This window comes from Centroberyx gerrardi, chromosome 22 (assembly GCF_048128805.1).
Source record: "Centroberyx gerrardi isolate f3 chromosome 22, fCenGer3.hap1.cur.20231027, whole genome shotgun sequence".
NCBI lineage: Eukaryota > Metazoa > Chordata > Actinopteri > Beryciformes > Berycidae > Centroberyx > Centroberyx gerrardi.
The window spans coordinates 4,004,202-4,025,322 of NC_136018.1; the positions used below are offsets into that span (position 1 = coordinate 4,004,202).

General features: G+C 47.1%; 1 protein-coding gene across 2 annotated transcripts in view; it reads left to right on the forward strand.

The window, feature by feature from the left end:
• Positions 1 to 21,121, forward strand: part of drosha (drosha ribonuclease III) — an 88,370-nt gene that overhangs the window by 35,608 nt on the left and 31,641 nt on the right. For both annotated transcript variants that reach the window (XM_071894680.2, XM_071894681.2), the window contains exons 18-23: positions 1,816 to 1,954; positions 2,049 to 2,109; positions 4,502 to 4,561; positions 7,697 to 7,796; positions 9,585 to 9,687; positions 16,197 to 16,267. In XM_071894680.2, coding sequence (XP_071750781.2) covers positions 1,816 to 1,954; positions 2,049 to 2,109; positions 4,502 to 4,561; positions 7,697 to 7,796; positions 9,585 to 9,687; positions 16,197 to 16,267 — 534 coding nt within the window. The remainder of the gene's footprint in view (positions 1 to 1,815; positions 1,955 to 2,048; positions 2,110 to 4,501; positions 4,562 to 7,696; positions 7,797 to 9,584; positions 9,688 to 16,196; positions 16,268 to 21,121) is intronic.

Here is a 21,121-nt window from a genome sequence, read left to right on the forward strand (position 1 = left end):
CCCCCCCCCCCGCTGCTTCACCTCGTTCTTCACTTTTTGACCCATGCTGGCAGAATGAGAGGCATCACAGAAGACCTCAATAATTTAACCGTACAAGTGCGCGGCCTCGGCTCTGATCTCCCACGCTTTTGTTTGTGCGCCTGTGTGTATGTGTCCGTCTGTGACTCAGTGCACAGAGTGCAAGGCTACTTTTTTTTTTTTGTTTGTTTTGTTATTCACGATGGAGCACGCGTGGCCACGTGATCGAGGCGTCCATCTGTTTCCAAGCGGTCTCATTCCATTCCCGTTGTTTTTTTTTTTTGTTTTTTTTATATCCCCCGAATCCTGATTTACCTGTGTACTATATTAAATGATGCAGTACACAGTAATGACACTGTTGATTACTTCGGAGCGGGCGCGCTGTCAGCCGAGCAGGCAGTTTGCCCATCAGTTTCCCTGCATGCGGCTGCGGGAGGAACGCTCTTTCCAGTCAAGTCTGCCAGTCTCTTCTGAGTGATCATGTTTATTCCCATTTAGCCAAAGGCTGTTGAGCAGCAGCTGAGGCAGTGATCACTAAATCCGAATCCTTCCAATACTTTATGCAGTCATTATGTTGACAGGACAGTTACAGACGTCAATCCTCGAGTAAGATTCAGCTTTAAAGCCAGTGCTGCTGTCGGTTGCCGTCCTTAACCGTAGGACCTGCAGTGTTTACAGAATAACTGATGTATTTTGCTTGATACTTTTCCTTTAGTATACCCAACTCTGTAGTTCAGGCTGTGTACTAGGCAGTCGTTGACTTGTGTCTGACATAACACAATGGGGGAGTTGGAATTGGAAGTAGAAGTTGTTGTTTTTTTTTATCAAACTGTCAACACGGCGCTGAGAATTGCTAGATTTCTGCTTGTGTCATGTCAAATAAGTAGTTTTTGCCCGCAAAAAAAAATAAAAAAAATCTGTTCCTCTTAACCACAGAAAAAAATAGGATTGCTGTTGAATTTGTCGTCTCTCTGTTCAAGGCTACAAAGCTGAAGGCCTCTTGAGCGACTATAAATATTGAAACCTCTCTGTTAACATTTTACATATATATCTCATTGGAGCTTGAAATTGATTTGAAGTTGGCTGAAAGGAGACAAGCATTTTGAAAAGCAAGCCCAGTGGAGAAGAGTACTTGGAGGTTTTTTTTTTTTTTTTGCTGAGATTAACATTCTCCTAATGTAAGATTGATAAAGGCTTGACATATCCTACTGAGCCCTATCTTTTCCCTTTTTCTTCCCTCAGCGAGTTGGAGATGTTCAGCCTTAGACAGTCTTTCTAGGCACAGCAGTTTTGTCCTCTTTTCAAACAAAGCGTTTCCTTGAGGGTTATTTCCCCCCCCCCCCCAAAGCTCCACTTATTTCGCCACTTGCCTCTCTTTACAGGTTTGAACGTTTAAAGTCATTAACTTTCAGATATTCACTCCATTCGTACAAACAACTTTCACTTTTCGCTCTTAAAGACAACGAGGCAAGGGGGTTTGCTCTCTCTCTCTCCGTGGTTTGCTTAAATACAGCCCACTCTCCTCTATTCCTTCGGGCTATCGCTGCTCCAACATTATTGGAACGATTTGCTTGGACCAGTGTTACAATTTGTAATTAGTCATTAGCCAAAAGAGGAAATGGAAGAGATCTGCCTCTGTGGAGGGTTTTCACGAGGCCTGGGGACCGTGTTGTTGAAGCATCCGAGTCAGAAAGCAGTCAATTTCGCTTTTTTTTGTTGCTCACCAGACTATTGCTCCTTTTTTTTTTTTTTTTGTCTAACTCCCTCATCAACCTATCCTCCCTCGTCCTCCTCCAGCTGGCCATGACTCACCCCAGCCACCACCTCAACTTCGGCATGAATCCCGACCACGCCCGCAACTCCCTGTCCAACTGCGGCATCCGCCAGCCCAAATACGGGGACAGGAAGGTCCACCATATGTACATGAGGAAGAAAGGTGGGGTCGCTACTCTTTCCTCTCCCTCTCTCTGTTTCTTTTTTTCTCACTCTCTCCGTCTTGACCCCTCACCTCCACCTCTCCCCCCCCCCAGGAATCAACACATTGATTAACATCATGTCTCGACTGGGCCAGGACGACCCCTCCCCCTCCAGGTAGGCTGTCCCGCAGGCCCGTATCTGTTCATGCTATCACTGACCGCAGGCACAGTCAAAGGGGAAGATAGTCGTGATTAATACGCCCGGCAGGCCTGCTGACAAGAAAATTAACTTAAACTGTGAAAGGAAGGGATATCTCAGGGGAAATGAAATGAGCTAATTTTAAGGGCAACGACTACTTATTATTGAATGTGAGCTGCTGTTACTCTCAGGACATTGATCAGGTGTGTGTGTGTGTGTGTTAGCTTGGAGTCTTTCTTTCTCTTAACTCCTCAACTCTTCTCACATCACCTTTCTTTGTGTCTCCTTCCCCACCTCCTGTCTCCTTACCCACCTCCTGTCTCCTTACCCACCTCCTGTCTCCTTCCCACCTCCTGTCTTCTTACCCACCTCCTGTCTTCTTCCCACCTCCTGTCTTCTTACCCACCTCCTGTCTTCTTCCCACCTCCTGTCTCCTTCTCACCTCCTGTCTCCTTCCCACCTCCTGTCTTCTTCCCACCTACTGTCTCCTTCCCACCTCCTGTCTCCTTCCCACCCTCCTGTCTCCTTCCCCACCTCCTGTCTCCTTCCCCACCTCCTGTCTCCTTCCCCACCTCCTGTCTCCTTCCCCACCTCCTGTCTCCTTCCTACCTCCTGTCTTCTTCTCACCTCCTGTCTCCTTCCCCACCTCCTGTCTTCTTCCCACCTCCTGTCTCCTTCTCACCTCCTGTCTCCTTCCCACCTCCTGTCTTCTTCCCACCTACTGTCTCCTTCCCACCTCCTGTCTCCTTCCCACCCTCCTGTCTCCTTCCCCACCTCCTGTCTCCTTCCCCACCTCCTGTCTCCTTCCTACCTCCTGTCTTCTTCCCCACCTCCTGTCTCCTTACCCACCTCCTGTCTCCTTCCCCACCTCCTGTCTCCTTCCCCACCTCCTGTCTCCTTCCTACCTCCTGTCTTCTTCCCCACCTCCTGTCTCCTTACCCACCTCCTGTCTCCTTACCCACCTCCTGTCTCCTTACCCACCTCCTGTCTCCTTACCCACCTCCTGTCTTCTTCCCACCTCCTGTCTCCTTACCCACCTCCTGTCTCCTTACCCACCTCCTGTCTCCTTCCCCCCCTCCTGCCTCCTTCCCACCTCCTGTCTCCTTCCCCACCTCCTGCCTCCTCACCACCTCCTGCCTCCTCACCACCTCCTCTCTCCTTCCTACCTCCTGCCTCCTCCCCTACTCTCTCTGTCCCCACCTCCTGTCTCTTTCCCCCTCCTGTCTCCTTCCCACCTCCTGCCTCCTGTCTCCTTCCCACCTCCTGCCTCCTGTCTCCTTCCCACCTCCTGCCTCCTGTCTCCTTACCACCTCCTGTCTCCTTCCCACCTCCTGCCTCCTGTCTCCTTCCCACCTCCTGCCTCCTGTCTCCTTACCACCTCCTGTCTCCTTCCCACCTCCTGTCTTCTTCCCACCTCCTGTCTCCTTACCACCTCCTGTCTCCTTACCCACCTCCTGTCTCCTTACCCACCTCCTGTCTCCTTACCACCTCCTGTCTCCTTACCCACCTCCTGTCTCCTTCCCCCCTCCTGTCTCCTTCCCCCCTCCTGTCTCCTTCCCCACCTCCTATCTCCTTCACCACCTCCTGTCTCTTTCCCCCCTCCTGTCTCCTTCCTACCTCCTGCCTCCTGTCTCCTTCCCCTCTCCTGTCTCCTACTGCCTCCTTCCCACCTCCTGTCTCCTTCCCACCTCCTGCCTCCTGTCTCCTTCTCCACCTCCTGTCTCCTTCCCACCTTCTACCTCCTGTCTCCTTCCCACCTCCTGTCTCCTTCCCCCCTCCTACCCACCTCCTGCCTCCTTCTCTCCTCCTCTCACCTCCCCACCTCCTGTCTCCTTCCTACCTCCTATCTCCTTCCCACCTCCCGCCTCCTGTCTCCTTCCCCCATCCTGTCTCCTTCCCCATCTCCTATCTCCTTCCCTATCTCCTGTCTCCTTCCCCACCTCCTGTCTCCTTCCCCATCTCCTGTCTCCTTCCCCACCTCCTGTCTCCTTCCCCCACCTCCTGTCTCCTTCCCCCCCTCCTGCCTCCTCCCCTCCTCTCTCTGTCCCCACCTCCTGTCTCTTTCCCCCCTCCTGTCTCCTTCCCACCTCCTGCCTCCTGTCTCCTTCTCCACCTCCTGTCTCCTTCCCACCTTCTGCCTCCTGTCTCCTTCCCCCTCCTGTCTCCTTCTGCCTCCTTCCCACCTCCTGTCTCCTTCCTACCTCCTGTCTCCTTCCTACCTCCTGTCTCCTTCCCACCTCCCGCCTCCTGTCTCCTTCCTACCTCCTATCTCCTTCCCACCTCCCGCCTCCTGTCTCCTTCTCCCATCCTATCTCCTTCCCCATCTCCTGTCTCCTTCCCCACCTCCTGTCTCCTCTCCCTCCCCTAGGATCAATCACAATGAGAGACTGGAGTTCCTGGGTGATGCCGTCGTCGAGTTCCTCACCAGGTGAGAACGCGCTCTCACATCTTTGATAGACGCGGCCGCTAATTGAAGCCGACGTCAACACCATCGGCCTCTTCTTTCTCTCACCCTTCTTCCCTCACTCTTTATCTCTCTCTCTCCTTCTCATTGTCTATCTATCTATATCTGTCACAACCCCCCCCCTCCTCTCCGCACTTTCCACCCATTCAAGACAGTGATTTACTGGTAATTGGAACTGGGATGTAATTCCCCCCCCCCCCCGATCCTTTTTAACGGCCTGAAATTCTCCATGACAACTCACAATTAGCTGTCTGGAATGCTGACTGTGTTATTGACTCCCAGGTGAGTGTAGACCGCGCTGCCCAACACTTGCCTAAGCACAGCGCTAATTATATGTAGCTATTATTAATCTCACACACTACCTACGTAGCTAGCTGCCCGCCTACCTACCGCTGCTTCTTCATGCGAGTGGATATTATGACAGGGGAAGAAAATGCGAGGGTTTCTCTAGCCACATGGATGTAAAGCACATGTACTCAAGCGCTCGCATGCAGACGCAGGTTGCCAAATGTAGGACGGTATTTTTATCATCTATTAGCATACAATAACTTCACAAACCAACACTCCTCACCCTCGATGCCAGCACTTCCACAACACCGAACGGTGAAGAGCGGGATCGGACCTTTTAATTGGAAGTGAAACTAGTGTACACAGCTTCAGCTCCTTATGGAGCAGAAAGAGTACTACAAAGAAGATGGCTAGCTTCCGTTTCTCTGGACATTTTTTTTTTCCTCTTTCCCTCTCTCCCCGTGTGTTCCTCCTTTGATTGTTAGCGTCTGACGGTACATGCTCGGCCCACGCTCCGGCCCTCTGAATAATTTATCAGCCTCTTGTCCAGTTAAATGGGTACAGCAGATCGAGCCAACTGCCCTGCACACCTCCAGCGCGCTCTGTCCTCAGAGGCTGCCTCTGCTCTGCTGTTTAGCCAACAGAATATAACCCTAAACCAGGGAGCTACTGTTGAACAAGATGATTTTAAAGGGTCAAAAGACAATGTAAAAAACAGATTTTTAGAGAATAAATCCATAATTATCATTTTCAGTATTTATGTTATGTATTTTTTCTTGTGAAATAATACATATATGTGTTTATTTAAAGTAAAAATGCCTGAAAAGGGTAACTAGTAATCATCTTTGGTGTCACAGGTCACCATTCTGCATATTTACCATTGCAACAGGGTTGCAAATAGGCATCACTTTACTTTTTGGACTCGAGAGACAAAAAGTTTGAGAGCCACAGCTGCAGAGCATGAAAGGAAAAGCACAGGAGGGACTGATATGAGACGGGTTTCAGATATACCAGCAAGTGCTGCAGTTTTCATGTTCACTTAATGAAGTTTTGATGTGCCACATGGTCGACGCAGTCAGAGGTTTTGCTTTGCTGTACAACTCAACAACATTATGAAGGAGATAATGCTGCTCTGTTCCATTCATCTTAAAGGGACGTCCCAGCCCACTCCTGTTTAATGAGCTCATTGACACATACAGTACCATTCAAAAGTTTGGACACATGCATTTTTCTTTATTTTGACTATTTTTCACATTTTAGAATAATGGTAAAGGCATCAAAACTATGAAGTAACACAAATGGCCAATGACCAAAAAAGTGTTAAACAAATCAAAACTATCTTATATTTTAGATTCTTTAAAGTAGTCGCCCTTTGCCTTGATGGAAAGGCAAAGGCTTTGGGAAGAAATTCATACATAGGATCAACTTCACTATTTATATTTGTCTAAGAAACACATTTCAAGCATTTAAGCAGAAGCCTTTAGATCAGAATGGCTTTAAGAGAATGAAAAACATAGAACATTCAATCAGGTGGGTCCAGACTTTTGACTGATAGTGTATGAACACACAGAAACACACACATCACATATCAACTTCCATATCCAGGATTTCAGTATTTCTGACAACATTTTGACAACATCTTCTTCTTAGAAGGAAAAAAGAAATAAACACAAAACCATTTAAATGCAACACACAGTTTGCTCTGGTTGTACCTGAAGATTGCTGTGCAACCCAGGCAGCCGGTCTCCATGACTGACGCTTTCACCAAAACACCAAGTGTCCCCGCTCTAATTATTTTTCATTACACTAAGTGGTATTTATTAATTCCAAGTGCTTTGTTTTTGCACTAAGATCACAATGCCCTGACAAATAGACCTCTCGTGAATTTGGAAAACAGAACGCCACCTGCTTTCCTCTCTTTGCATTGATTAGAAATGACTGAATTAAATGGCCTGTTTTAATTCAAATGAAATCAAATGACACGCTGCGGTTAGGGAGACGCTGGACCGTAATGAAAATGGAACCTGCTCGCCTGGAACCCAGCTGTGTGACTACTGAAGCGTCTGCGGCTATTTCTGGGATCCAACGCAATCCCTGGAAAGGCTGGAAATCTATGGAAAATTAATTTGATGGTCTTGAAAAGTATGAGGAAGTATGAATGGAAAGCTGTTGTTCAAGAATGATACTTATCTGATTATACATTTTACTATCACTATTGCTCATATTGAAGACTGATTAAAATATTTGCATCCAGTCAGGAAAAAAAGGTCAAAAGTTTGGATCCACCTGATTGAATGTACTATGTGTTTTATTCTCTTAAAGCCATTTTGATCTAAAGATTTCTGCTTGAAATGTGTTTCTTAGACAAATATAAATAGTGAAGTTGATCCTATGTATGAATTTCTTTCCAAAGCCTTTGCCTTTCCATCAAGGCAAAGGGCGGCTACTTTAAAGAATCTAAAATATAAGATAGTTTTGATTTGTTTTAACACTTTTTTGGTCACTGCATGATTCCATTTGTGTTATTTCATAGTTTTGATGTCTTTACTATTATTCTAAAATGTGGAAAATAGTAAAAAATAAAGAAAAATGTGCGTGTCCAAACTTTTGACTGGTAGTGTGTGTAATATTCAAATGGAAGATGTGTAGGAATCCTGCCATCTTGGATCCGGCGGCTTGTTCCCTAGTCATTCTTATCTGCATTTTGTTTCCCTAGTCGTTCTTATCTGCATTTTGTTTCCCTAGTCGTTCTTATCTGCATTTTGTTTCCCTAGTCGTTCTTATCTGCATTTTGTTTCCCCGTGTCCACAGTGTCCACCTGTATTACCTGTTTCCCAGCTTAGAGGAGGGCGGCCTGGCCACCTACAGGACGGCCATCGTACAGAACCAGCACCTGGCAATGCTAGCCAAGGTAGACCCGCCTCCTCCAACTCTTAACAAGTCTTCCCTCCACAGGTCAAAACAGCGAAAGGTCTCCGAGCTGACAGGAGAACATGCTGGAGACAGCGTTATTGTTTTCTGTCTTGCTGTTATGACTTTGCTTCTTTCTAAGGGGGCACTGGGGAAAAGAGTAATTTTGTCTCGCTGCCATTCCTTGCTTTTTTTTTTTTTTTGCCCCCTCAGGTTTGTAATTGGAGTTAAAAGGTTGTTGTTTTGAAGGTCTACACTGGTGCGGCTGGGGTCCCCGTGGGCCCCTACAGGTCTTCCTGAAACGCTCTCCAGTTCCCGTTATCACCAGGCCCCCTCGCTTCCCCCCCCTCGCTTTCCCCCCTTCTCTCTCTCACTGGCAGCAGCGTAGAGCCAAGCCACACTCACTGGCACGCTTGTAAAGAACACAACAATAATCGTCCCGTGATGTGGAGAAAGCAATTAAAAACTTCAATCTTTCATGTTGCTCCCCGCTGAATACAAAGATGCAGCCGCCCGAATCTGCATTAGTGCTGTGTAGCAGTTTGGCTTGTTTCAATTTGCCGCTCGCGGTAAAGTGAGTATGATACAGTGTTCGACGTTGCCAAGTTGTTTACCAGGCTCCTCTAAAGCCGTCTGCTCAAGAACACTCGCAATTATCTCTCAAAAAATATCTTCAGCAAGCAACGGCACAAGCCGCCACTTCACTTGGAAGGCTTAAAAGTCAGAACGAGTTCCCTCTGAGTTGGAGTATTTATGATTTGTGATTTAATTTGTGTGTGCAAGCGCGGGGGGTAGGATACCACCAACAGTTAGCAGCCATAATTAAATAGCACCCTGACTGTTTTTGCCGGGTTCTCTTCTGTGGTACGCTGCCAATAAAGTCAAGTTGGGCTACTTTTGACTTGGCTCAGGAAAACAATAGGAGAAAGTTTGACTGACCCACAGTGAACTCATCAGAACACTCATTTACATAAAATGCAACAGACTAGGCATGTGGGTGTTGCTTTTTTTCCCACAGTGCCCTGCCTCACACTCAAACAGCTGCATATATCTTCACTCCTGCACGCTGCCCAGCACAAACACAGACAATTAGCTGTTGGCCAATTAGCAGCTGGGGCAGTTGGGGGTTCGGTGCCTTGCTCAAGGGTTTCTTGATGGTGGTTGTCGGGTGCATGGGGGCAGACTTTGTCATTCACTTTCCCCACAGATTTTCCCAGCAGGTTTGTGGATTTAAAGCAGTGACCTTCCAGTCACAAACACACTCCTCTAACATGTATATGGTTCATATGAAACTTCAGTCTAGGTCTAGAAGGAAGACTTTTTTGCAGTACTAATGCATGTTATTGTAAAAAGTGATTTGCCGGTGATACAGCCCACTACTTTTACTTTCAGAGAGAATGAAGGTCACCGCTGGAATATTTCACAGTTTATCATGGGATTATCTGGTGTGTGTGTGTGTGTGTGTGTGTGTGTGTGAGCCAGTCTATTTTTGTGTGTGCATGTATGCGCGTGTGTGTGCACATTTTCCCCCTTGTGCCGGCTTACTGCATCATGCCACAGCTGGACAACACATGGGCACATCTGTCAGTGCCATGAAGTAGAACCTTTTTCCAACAAGGGCAGGCAATCTTTTTTCATTTCCCTCGAGTTTTTAGGCCTTTTCCAGGTTTTTCGCTCGTTTTCAACGGAGAGAGCCTATAAAAACGTGCAATACCAAAGACGCTATTGCTTCTGAAGAGGCTATTACAGCGGCGCTGGCACTGATTTGAATGTTGTTTGTCTTTTGCAGAAACTGGAGCTGGATCGCTTCATGCTCTACGCCCACGGACCGGATCTGTGCCGGGAGTCGGACCTGCGACACGCCATGGCCAACTGCTTTGAGGCGCTCATCGGTGAGATTCCCACGAGACGCAAGATGGAATCAGTGATGATGGCGGTGCATGGAAACAACAAAGAGGGAACGCATTTTGAGCGAACTGAATATGTAAATCTATTCCTAAAAGAATAGATTTACATATACCCAAAACAAATACTCTCTCTCTCTCTTTCTCTCCGCTCACATAAAGAGAGCACAAAAATTGGTAGGGGGTTTAATACCCTAGTTAACTATTAACCACAGTGCAGGGCTGCTTTACTGGACTCTAAAACAGCACATCGTTGTTTTTATTGGTAACAATGCATAAATGTGTCTAATTCATGTGCATGTGCTTTGAATATCATTTTTTTAATAGCTTTAAATCAGGTTTGTGTGTGTGTTTAGCTGTGTAAATAGCTGCAGTGGATCTCCCATTAGGCCTCAGACACATTAAGCAGCTTTATTGATCTCAGGAGATGTGGTTTGACCTCTGGCTGGACAGGCAATCCCTAGAGCACCGCTCTCCCTCACCCACACCAAACACACACACACAAGCTAGCTATTCATCTCGCTAGCAGCTCGGTGGAGTACATTGGAGTTTGTGCAGTGATTAGGACCCCCTGCCCCAAAACACACACACAAAACACACACACACACACGCACAAATCTCTTGGTGGAGGCGATCTCCCTCTCTCCCCCTCTCTCCCCCTCTCTCTATCTAACCCCATGGGCAGTGCTAAGCTAAGCCTCGGTCCTGGAGAGCTGCAGAGTCGGCAGCTTCCCTCATCTTATCACCATCTTGATTGAACCGGTCCAGCCATCCCTCCGCTCGCCCGATGCTAGATACGGAAAGTGGGTGGCTTTAAAGAGATCTTCTCCGTCTCCCGCCCCAACACCAAAAAAACAGCTGTGCGTGAAGAGCGGCGGGAAAGTGCTGACTGGCATCGCACCCCCCCCCCCCCCCCCCCCCCCCTAACCCTCCCCCCCCCCCCTAACCCTCCCCCCTCCCTCTCGGGCCCTGGGGCCCTGTACTTGTTACGGGTTCATTATCGGCGGAGACGGAGTCGTAATCTATTCGGTCCTGTGGCTGTCGCCGCCTCATTGCGGCGCACATCCGAGCGAGGCAGCGGGGCCGCGACGGCAGACGCCTCTCTTTTTCTTTCCCTCTCCCTCTCCGTCTTCCCTCTCCGTCCCGTTCTATCTGAAATTTCATTTTAGTAAAACTGATGAATAAACAGGGGTGCTGGTATAAAAGGAACCTGTGAGAAAACCGCTGTCAGAGAGCGTCCTGTGGTGATGGGTTTTGGATCAGTAACTCAAAATAGCCTTCCACGCCAGCCACACACGCTGATGGGCAACACACACGCGTATACACACACACACACACACTCCAGAGACATGCAAAATCACTGGCGTTGAGATTGCTGTCTTGATGTTCTCTCCCTTTCAGTGAGACTTTTGTCATCTTCATTTCAGTTTTTTAGCTCAAAGGCCTCCTTTAAGACCCCGTTGTCGAGCTGTTTATCTTTCTCCTCCCTCCCCTCTCTCCGACTTACTCTTTTTGTCCCTTTGCTTTCCTCCATCTCTCTCTGTTCCCCCCCCTGTGATGTAGTTTGGGTGTTATTAGGTGAAAGATGTGTCATGGAGATGATGAGTCATCCTGTCACTCTGTCAGCCCCCCCACTCCCAACCCACCCACCCCCCCCAACCCGCTAACTCTCAGCGTTTTCTCCTTACAAGACAAATTCGGAGCGCTCACACGTGCGGTAGGATGGGACGGGGGGGGGGGGGGGGGGGGGGGGGGCGCGACTGCTGTCATTTCACCCTCGCGCACGCTTTCCTTCTGACAGAGACGTCAAACCACCACTTTCACAAAAGCAGCCGGCACCACATCAACAGAGTTGCACTTGCAGAAGTGTCGCTGCCTTGTTGTCTGAGGCACCGTCGTTTTTTTGTTTTTTTTTCCTTTTCTCTTCTTTTTAACATGCTATTTTCCCCTAGCACTGAATCAAAGTGTGCCACGTGCGTAGAATTCAAATGTGTCTTTTTTTTTTTTTTTTTCTACATTCCCCTTTTGAAAGTGGAGATGGAATATGACATGCACATAATATTTCCAAGGCCCTGGCAGATAGCTTTAACAGCTTACTATGCATGTTTTCTGACCTCTGTTTTATTTGTTTCTCTGCCACAGTGACCGTTGAACCTGGACTGTGTTGGAAATGGCAGATAATCTCCTGCTTTGCATGGGCCAGGCTTCTCCTCTGTTGGTGGAGCGGAGAATGTGTCTGTATCTCCTAACCCTGAGGCAGGGCCATTCTCTTGCTCGGGATAGAGAGAGAGAGAGAGAGAGAGAGAGAGAGAAACAGAGAGAGAGAGAGAGAGGAAGAATGGAGGGAGAGCGGTGGAGGAATGGAAAGCGAAGGCATCTGCAATGCAAATGGGTGCCCTGCAACCCTGAATAATTCAAAGTGTTGAATGGAAATCTTGCTTTTCTGATCCCCTGTCATTAACTTCTGCCGGAGTGGGCCATTCTCATTTGGGCTCTTTTGGCCTGCGCGCCTCCCATTCTGTACTCTCTCTCTCTCTCTCTCTCTCTACTTTTGCTCTTGCCCACTTTACCTCTTCGTCTTTAGAAACCACTTTCTCCCTCAGACTATTCAGAGAGAGTCTGCACGCCTGTTGCCCTCCCTTCTCCCTCTCAGGTCCTCTTCACTGATAAGCCACCTCGCTTCCTTCCTATCGAACCGTTTGAAAAGCATTGAGGGAAGAAGAAAAGAGGCCCCACTCTGTTTTTATGGCCCTAATTTCCTTGTACAGTTGATCTGTGGATTATACGCTGCCAGCAGCCATGGGGGATACAGATGGTGAACCTTTGTGAGGGCCCCCTCTAAGCTCTTCCTATTAAAAGAATGGAGAGAAAGGATTATCTCTCACTTGCTGAATATCAGATTCATACACAATACAGCCGGTGTATTCATTGAGCGAGCACTGCTCTCTTTGTTAATTGCTGCAACGGTAGCAATGGTGGAGTTGGTTTCTCGTGCTCCCTCTTTTGTTTTGTTTCTGTGTTTCACCCCCCGCCCCACCACCAGCCTCATTTTTGAAAAGTAAGATGTTTGATGTTACAATGTAATCAGCCTGCCTTTGTTGCCGCTGTTGCAAAATTTCTATTTTCATGTTTTGGTTTGGTTTATTTCGCCGTTAATATGTTGCTTTCTGTGTCCGTCTGCCGCTTCAGCCCCTATCGAGCCGAGAGAGAGAGCGGCTTAATATATTATTTGATGGATTAGAGCCTGAGCGTTTTTGAATAATTCATTCTAGGTTATTAATGTGACTGTCAGCCGCTGGTGTTTCATATGCCCTGGACTCTGGGTTTTTATTGGTCACTGAAAGCCCACAGACATTGGAAATTCTATTCCTAAACATAACACTGTACAGTCGGCACGGCTGCCTGAGTGTGATGTGTGACAGATGTGGAGATTCATTAGCAACATGACCGGCCTTCTCTGCACGGTTCTGGATGAAGGCTGTGACTCGGTTTTGCTTCGTCCACTGTGCGCTCTCTGACCTGTGTCAAAATTTATTTTATTACGTTGAAGTTTCAAATGGATCAGACCTATTTTGTAAGTTTCATTTAGTTTGGCAGGAGCAAGTGGATCAATTATACGGTCCCATAAGTATCAAAGCTACATCTAGTGCAAACTCAAATGAAGCGTGCCCACTGCAGTGTCAGTGATTCTTAATATGCATATTCTAAGCAGGTCTACCGCAGACCCGAGGCCTCGTGCATTTTGTGCTGGTTTCTCTGGCACAGTCGGCATCTCAGTGGGTTGAATGGGCCAGGGCTTTGAGACTGCAGAGCGATTTGGCTGGGCATGATGGTACTGCAAGATGAGCTGCAGAGAGATGCTAGCGTATAATTGCCAGTTGAGTTGGCCGGGCGTCTTGGTGGGCTGCGTATTCAGGGCCTCCGCTGCAACTTTGCAAGCTGATGGGGTGGACTGCGAAGCCTGGATCTCCGTTTAATGATTGCGGCATGTTGTGCGATTGATTGGACCGCTCTGGGGCACACTTTTTGCACGGACAGCCTCCTTGTCAGAGCGTTCTCGCTAGAATTAACTGCATATCTTGGTTTCTTCATCCACGGGGCCTTTGATTGACACCAAAGGTGTTGCTTTGAGATTTTTAATACCTTTTTCATTCCCTTGAGGCTCTCCCTCTTTCCCCCCCTCCCTCACCTCCCTGCATACTCGTCGCCTTCTCTTTCCTCTTGGAAGAAGTTTGGAAAATCCAATAAGAAGCAAAACCTCTTTGAGTTCCAATGACTTTAAGGCCTCCACTTGGCGGAACTTTCCAAATCTGCTGTGTCATCGAAACGTGATGAAAGCCGCCTCTGGGCCGCACCCACACCCCCCACCCCCCACCCCCCCCGGCCTCGATGTTCACAACACACATGAATGCAGCATGACTGATAGTTGAAAGACAGTCAAAACTCGGTCCATGGAGGGAGTTCTATCCACCCACAGCTGGTCTCCAGAGGGAACATCTGCTGTGTAGGAGCATCTAGAAACTGAGGTCCGCATTATGGAGAAACCACAAATCTCAGGGCTGATGCTTAGCGGAAGACATCCTGTACGGAACCGCTCCCGTCTCTGGGGCCTGCTGCGGTCTGCCTCAGCGAGACGCTCGCACCGTCACACCGAGATTACAGAGGCCTCGCGCTCCGAGACACATCTGCAAGGGGTTTTGCGGTGTGTGTGTGTGCGGTGTTTGTGAACTTAAAGATGAGTTTAGATGTTTAGATTTAAATTAATAGGCTTATTTTGTTATTCGGTAGTCATAAGCAGGGCAGGAAATTAACTTTTTTGTCCGAAAATTCACAAGCTACCTTCATTATTTTACCAGTCGAGCAAAATAAGACCTCCAAGTGACACTTGGGCACCGGCCAAGTGGCTGGTGGAGGAGACAAACTTGCCTCAATCAACTTTTACCACTGTTTGGCTTGTGGCTGGTAGTAATTTCCCGCTCTGTGTGGAAGTAAAGGGAGTGAGAGGAAGACGGAGTGGGTGTCTTGTGCGCACGTGTGTTTGCCTTTGTGCCGGGTGGATTGTTTGTATTTCTTTATGGTTCTGTTTATGTAGGTCTCCGGTGTTTGTGCGCGTGTCTGTGTGTGTGCGCAAATGGCCTGTTAGCCATCTGAAAGCAGTTTTCCTCCCCCGATGATGAATCCCTCATATCTGTTTTTGATGTCGTCCATGAAAGCAGTTTGAGCGTTTAGACTCACGACCGCGCCGCGCCCCATCTCCAATGGCTCATTTATGCACATAATAAAAACCATCGCACAATTGTATACCCAATTTGCCAGGTGGTTATTGCTTTCTAAATTGAATGAGCCACCCTAAGTGTGATACGGTTCGAAGTTGTGCGCAACTTAAAGGCACCGAGATAGTTCCACCGATGTTGGCGGGAGAAAGAGGTAGAAGGGGGGAAAACAAAACAACAAAAGAATCAAAAAGAGAGCCGACCGGTGCAACAGAATGAGATGGAGAGATATCATTCCCATAGAGGGCGAAATTTGGGATACTCGTCTTGTCCCCCCCCCGCGCGCTGTGACAGCAGCTCTCGGCAATTTGGGACTGATCCTCTATCGATTTTCTTTCCTTGTCCCTTGTGTGTCTGTGTGTGTGTGTCTCTCTGTGTTTGTGTGTGTGTGTGTGTGTGTGTGTGTGTGTGCTCTCTGACCTTCTGCTGTCTTATTTTTTCCTCACTGAAATTGAATTCAGTGTATGCGGTGTGTTTTTCTGCACATTTGCACAGATATATCGTGTGTAGGCGAGCGGCTAAGGCGGTGCTAAGCCTTTGTGTGCGTGCATTTGTCTGTGTTTAAACGTATATGTGTGTGTTTGTGTGTTCATGTTAGGCTTATTCATACCTATGCATGTGTGAGGCTCAGCCTGCCACTCTGAATTCAAGCTTGATGTTTATGTGACCTTGGCCGGTTCCATCTCGGTGTGGCGATGAAGCCGTCCCTTGCACTCCTCCTCCTCCTCCTTCTCCTCCTCCCCCTCCTCCTCCTGCTGCGCTCTGACAGGGGGGAGGTGGATCCGCACCGGAACCCCGAGGTCATTTCACCATCAAAAAGCAATAAAAATGCACTCCTACTTTTAATAAAGCAATTATAACTCATTGCCGAGTTCAATTAATTTTAAGTTTTCCATTAGGAGAGAAGTCTGGAATTGCCTCAAAATTGCTTGGAATTTTTACGGCAGCAAATGTACTGGTGGAACTTGGTGCTTTTTTTTTTTTTTTTTTTTTTTTTTTTTCGCAGATGTGTGTGGCTGGCGGTTGGGTAGCTGTTTTGCCATTTCACGTGTTTTAAAAAAAAAAACGTATCCGGCACCGTTTCCAGCAAATATTGCACACAGTCTGCACCACCACTTTTGATTAAACTTTGCTTTATCGATCTTGTCCACTTTCATCCCGACTTTCTCCTCATTTCTGTTTTTTTTTTTTCTCTCTCTCTCTCTGTCTCTTTTTTTTCCTCAGGTGCTGTGTATTTGGAGGGAGGCTTACAGGAGGCCAAGCTGCTCTTTGGGAGGCTGCTTTTCAACAGCGAGGTAACTCACTAAATTAGTAACTCAGTTATACTGTAATCTGGTCTTCTGCCCCTCACCTCTCTGTGTTTTCATTTGCAGTATGTGTGTGTGTGTGTGTGTGTGTGTGGACACTCGTGCATGTGCGCATCAGTGTTAGAGAGGGAGATAGAGTGCCTGTTTCTGTGTGGATAGATGAAATGTCCTTGGTTCTTTTTTATGATTGCCCTCTGGCCATGAAAGTAAACAACAGAGTATTGAGTTAGCGTGATGCGGGGGTCTGTATTTGTATGGTGAGAGACATTCCTTATGTCAGTGTTGTTGCCGTCTCTCTTCTACACAAGAGGAAGAGCAGATAGAAAAAAAGATCGGTGACCGTGGGCCTGGCAGGGTGCACATTCCCTTTTTTTAAAAACTGAAGCTAAATGAAAATATTTGGAGCTGCCGAACAGAGGTGGATTAAAGAATGGCCTCCAGGCACAGTGGCTTGTATTGCTGACAAAAGTTTCAGCCTAAAAAAAAACACAAAAACACAAAAAAACAAAAAAACGCCACCGAACAATGAAGCAATACAACATCCATCGGAGCGGGGAGAAGACGGGGCGCGCTAGGGTTAAGGATTCTGATTCAGAAATGTGTGTATAGACGGACAGAGAGGTACACACACACAGAAAAACATGACTTCTTACACAAAAGCGCCGAGCATATAAACATTCCCATGGCTATTGTAAGAAAAGATGCCGACTGTTTTACCTTTCCCTAACTGTCCAGCTGATGATAGGACTTGTTTGTTTCATCGCTCGAGGAGACGAGGGCTGAGAGGAAAGGCAGACGTGCTTATGATGGTATTTTCAGATAGTGTGTGTGTGTGTGTGTGTACAATACTGAGTAAAGAAGGGACTTGAAAGGGTTAGGACATGGCTGGAGCATGATTAAGAAAAAAAATAAACCCAGACGGTGAAGAAGGATTTGGACAATTCTCAAATAGAAAGTTTTAGTTTACCTTGGCGACTCTTACTTCTAAGATATTCTGCTTTTTTTTCTGTCATTTCAGTTGTGAGTCACCATTGAGTCACCTGTTAATCTGATACGATTCCTTCATTTAATTGTAGAGTAGATAACCGGGATTCCCAGGTTACTTTTCCACAGGCTGGATATGCGGGGTGTCTCAGAAACGAAATATTCTGCAGATGTGTAATATTTAACAGTAGATACCATTTGATGTGCAATGGGGCTGAATCCAGTTACATTTTATAATTCTGGGATTACCTGTGCTGTAGTATTTCTGTGACTCTTGCTGACACAGAAAGTTCACACACTGCACCCTGCAACGGAAAAGATCTAGGCCTGTCTACAATAAGACTACCTCTCTCGTACTCTTCGTACTCTCTCTCTCTCTCTCTCTCTCTCTCTCTCTCTCTCTCTCTCTCTCTCTCTCTCTCTCTGTCTGTATCTCTCTCTCTCTCTCTGTCTCTTCATCTCTCTCTCTGTCTGTCTGTCTTTGTCTGTGTCTCTCTGTATCTCTCTCTCTCGCTCTGTCTGTCTCTTCGTCTCTCTCTCCTCTCTCTCTCTCTGTTTGTATCTCTCTCTGTCTCTTCGTCTCTCTCCTCTCTCTCTCTCTCTGTCTGTATCTCTCTCTGTCTCTTCGTCTCTCACTCTCCTCTCTCTCTCTCTGTCTGTATCTCTCTCTCTCTGTCTCTTCATCTCTCTCTCTGTCTGTCTGTCTCTGTCTGTCTCTCTGTATCTCTCTCTCTGTCTGTCTCTTCATCTCTCTCTCCTCTCTCTCTGTTTGTATCTCTCTCTGTCTCTTCGTCTCTCTCTCCTCTCTCTGTCTGTATCTCTCTGTCTCTTCGTCTCTCTCTCTCTGTCTGTCTGTCTCTGTCTGTGTCTCTCTGTATCTCTCTCGCTCTGTCCGTCTGTCTCTTCGTCTCTCACTCTCTCTCGCTCTGTCTGTCTCTTCGTGTCTCTCTCTCTCTCTCTGTATCTCTCTCTCTGTCTCTTCATCTCTCTCTCTGTCTGTCTCTCTGTATCTCTCTCTCTCGCTCTGTCTGTCTCTTTGTCTCTCTCTCCTCTCTCTCTCTCTGTTTGTATCTCTCTCTGTCTCTTCATCTCTCTCTCTCTGTCTGTCTGTCTCTGTCTGTGTCTCTCTGTATCTCTCGCTCTGTCTGTCTGTCTCTCTCTCTCTCTTTCTCTCCCTCTCTCTCCCTCTCTCTCTCAGGACCACCCATGCACATTAGGAAACCCTCAGGTGAACATGCATAAGCTGATAAAACATTGATGCTGTGTGCTAGAGCACTAGTGCACTGTGAGTCCATACATTGTTAGCATGGATGGCACAGTGGGAATCACAGACCCTGTCCAATGTTGTTCCCTGCGCTCACCATTGACCTACACACTGACCACAAAACCACAGAAATTATATTTAAATTTTAGGCAAATTGTTCAGGAAAGGGCATGTGGCTGTGGTGAGATTGAAACCTGTGGCATTTTGTTTATGGGATGGTCTCTCTTACCACTAGGGCACCTTGCTGCACAGTAAAATTAAGCAGCAAGCACCAAGAAGCCGTGCTTAACACTGATTTTCGAGCAACTAAAAGACGTTAGGCATGATTTTAAGCAGAGTACCAGTATGTGTGGTAATTTTCGCATTGTTCAGTGTTTAAATCAACAGTTATGTGGTCACAGGTGTGCGTTTGGGTATCTCACAACATCTTAAAATGGGACTCCAGTAAGAAACCCGCTAATTACGAGCTATCCATGTACTGAAACAACACTATAATACTGACATAGGCTTCCACAGGACGCTGACAAACCGTTAGTAGTTTTGGACTTGTGCTTAATAGCGTACTGTTGATTGGAAGCGCGGTGCAGAACGGCATCCTCAATCTGCCGTACTGGCTTCAGTTAACGAACCAAATTGGCTTGAGAATGATCAGCAATCTTATTCATCAAAAGTGGCAAATGATGCGCCCGGCGATACATATTCCTCTTAGTTTATGTGATATACGGTTAAGTGATAGTTTCACTGAAGTATATGTGCAGATATAGAGAGGCAAATGAGGGAGGATGCCGGCTAATATGGAGGAAGGTATGTGACAGCAGGCGGAAGAGGCAGCCCAGTGTGAGGTGAACTAAAAGAGGAAAGCTTTTAATTAACTGGCCACAGTGACTAATGGATTCCAAAATTCACCAGCCACTTTACCTCTTTCACTAGTGGAATATACAGTATGTTTTAGACTAGAAAAGAACCATGTAGATGTTGACTTGGTTACCTGCAACAGTAACAGGTAGAGTAGAAAAACCTACCTGCCACAGTTAGGACCAATATAGTGTATGTAAATCATATTGACTCCCAAAATGCCGTTTAATATGATATTTCTCTTTTGTGGCTCATCCTTGCTGGAAATAGTGGGCTTCTTTCTTGGGAGTGAAAAATTGAATTGTAATTTTAAGTTAAAATGTCTCCATGGAAAACTGCACTGCTTGCTAGAATGTGCTGAATTTCAGGCACAACAGTTGTTTTTGTTCAGTTAACTAAGCAATGTACACACGCATATTCTGTGCAATCCTATTTGCCCAAAAAAACCTTTAGTGCCATGCAATCGATAAGGAAATCCCAACCATTACATACAATCAATATGCTCTCATTAGTAAGTAGAACCACAGTTCAGAGTGTAGGGCTAGTAGGGATGGGGCGATATATCGAAATTCAATATATCGCAATACAAAAATATGACTATACGTGATGTGGGGCAGAAAAATGAATGGTGATATCAGCTCGTTTCTGTGTTGAATCGTGAATCCCATATCGCGTGTCGAATTGGATCGTCGGATAAGCACATCGTCCCGTCCCTATAGTGCACTGTATGTTTGGCTATGGCTGCAGAGAAGAGTACAACGGTTCTGGCTGCAGTTCTCTGAGAAGTTGCGGGAAGCAGAGTCGAGCGGTTCTCAACTGTGGCTTGAAAGTTTTTCCGACATGCGGGCCAGGCGTTGAAATAGTATGGGTCGTCACCCCCCCCGCTGAATCCTCCTGATGGCCGCTCTGTCATACAAAGCTGAGAGGAGACAGATGGACGTAGCCTAGGAAGCCAAACACCAGCCGGGTGGTGTGATGCTACAGTACGAGGGAGGCCGGAGAGATGGACAGAGACAGAGAGAGAGAGGCAGAAACACACACAGAGAGAGAGAGAGAGAGAGAGATTTCTATGGTGTGCAGGACCACTGAGTCCGTCGGTATTTCTAGCTTAACACATCAAAATGGGTCTTTACACAGCACATTACCAAAGTTATGAGATGTGGTGCAAAACTGAAGGACTCTACATTTTTCTCCATCACACCCTGGAACATTTTGCCGCTCCTATTTGTCAGTTCGGTGTTCCATTCACACATGGATGATCAGCCCCATACTCTCCCTGTCACTCGGTAACAACAGGATGCTGGCTCGTCTCTCTCCTTCGCCTCTTCCCCTCTCTCTCTCTCTCCTTTCCCCACTCCCTCTCTCCCTCCCTTCCCTTCCCTTCCCCTTCTCCTCTCTGCGACTCCAGGATGTCATTACCGCCACAGAAGTTTCACTCCGGTCGTCTTACGACAAGTCAAAACAAAAGCTCTACATTTCCGGAGGTAAAATACAGAATTGACTACCACAGAGAAAAAGCGTGCATGGGATTTTCCACCTCAAGATCAAGCCACACAGACATTTTGCCCCAGGTTTTTTTTATGAATTTATTTATTTATTTCGATTCTCTAATTGGTATGGTATTCATGGCCGGAACGCAACAGTTATTTCCGTCCCCTCGTATTGCTTTCGACGCGTCACCTTTGCCGGCATCGGTTCCTAAACAACACGGCGCTCTTTCCGGGGGATGGAATCTAGCT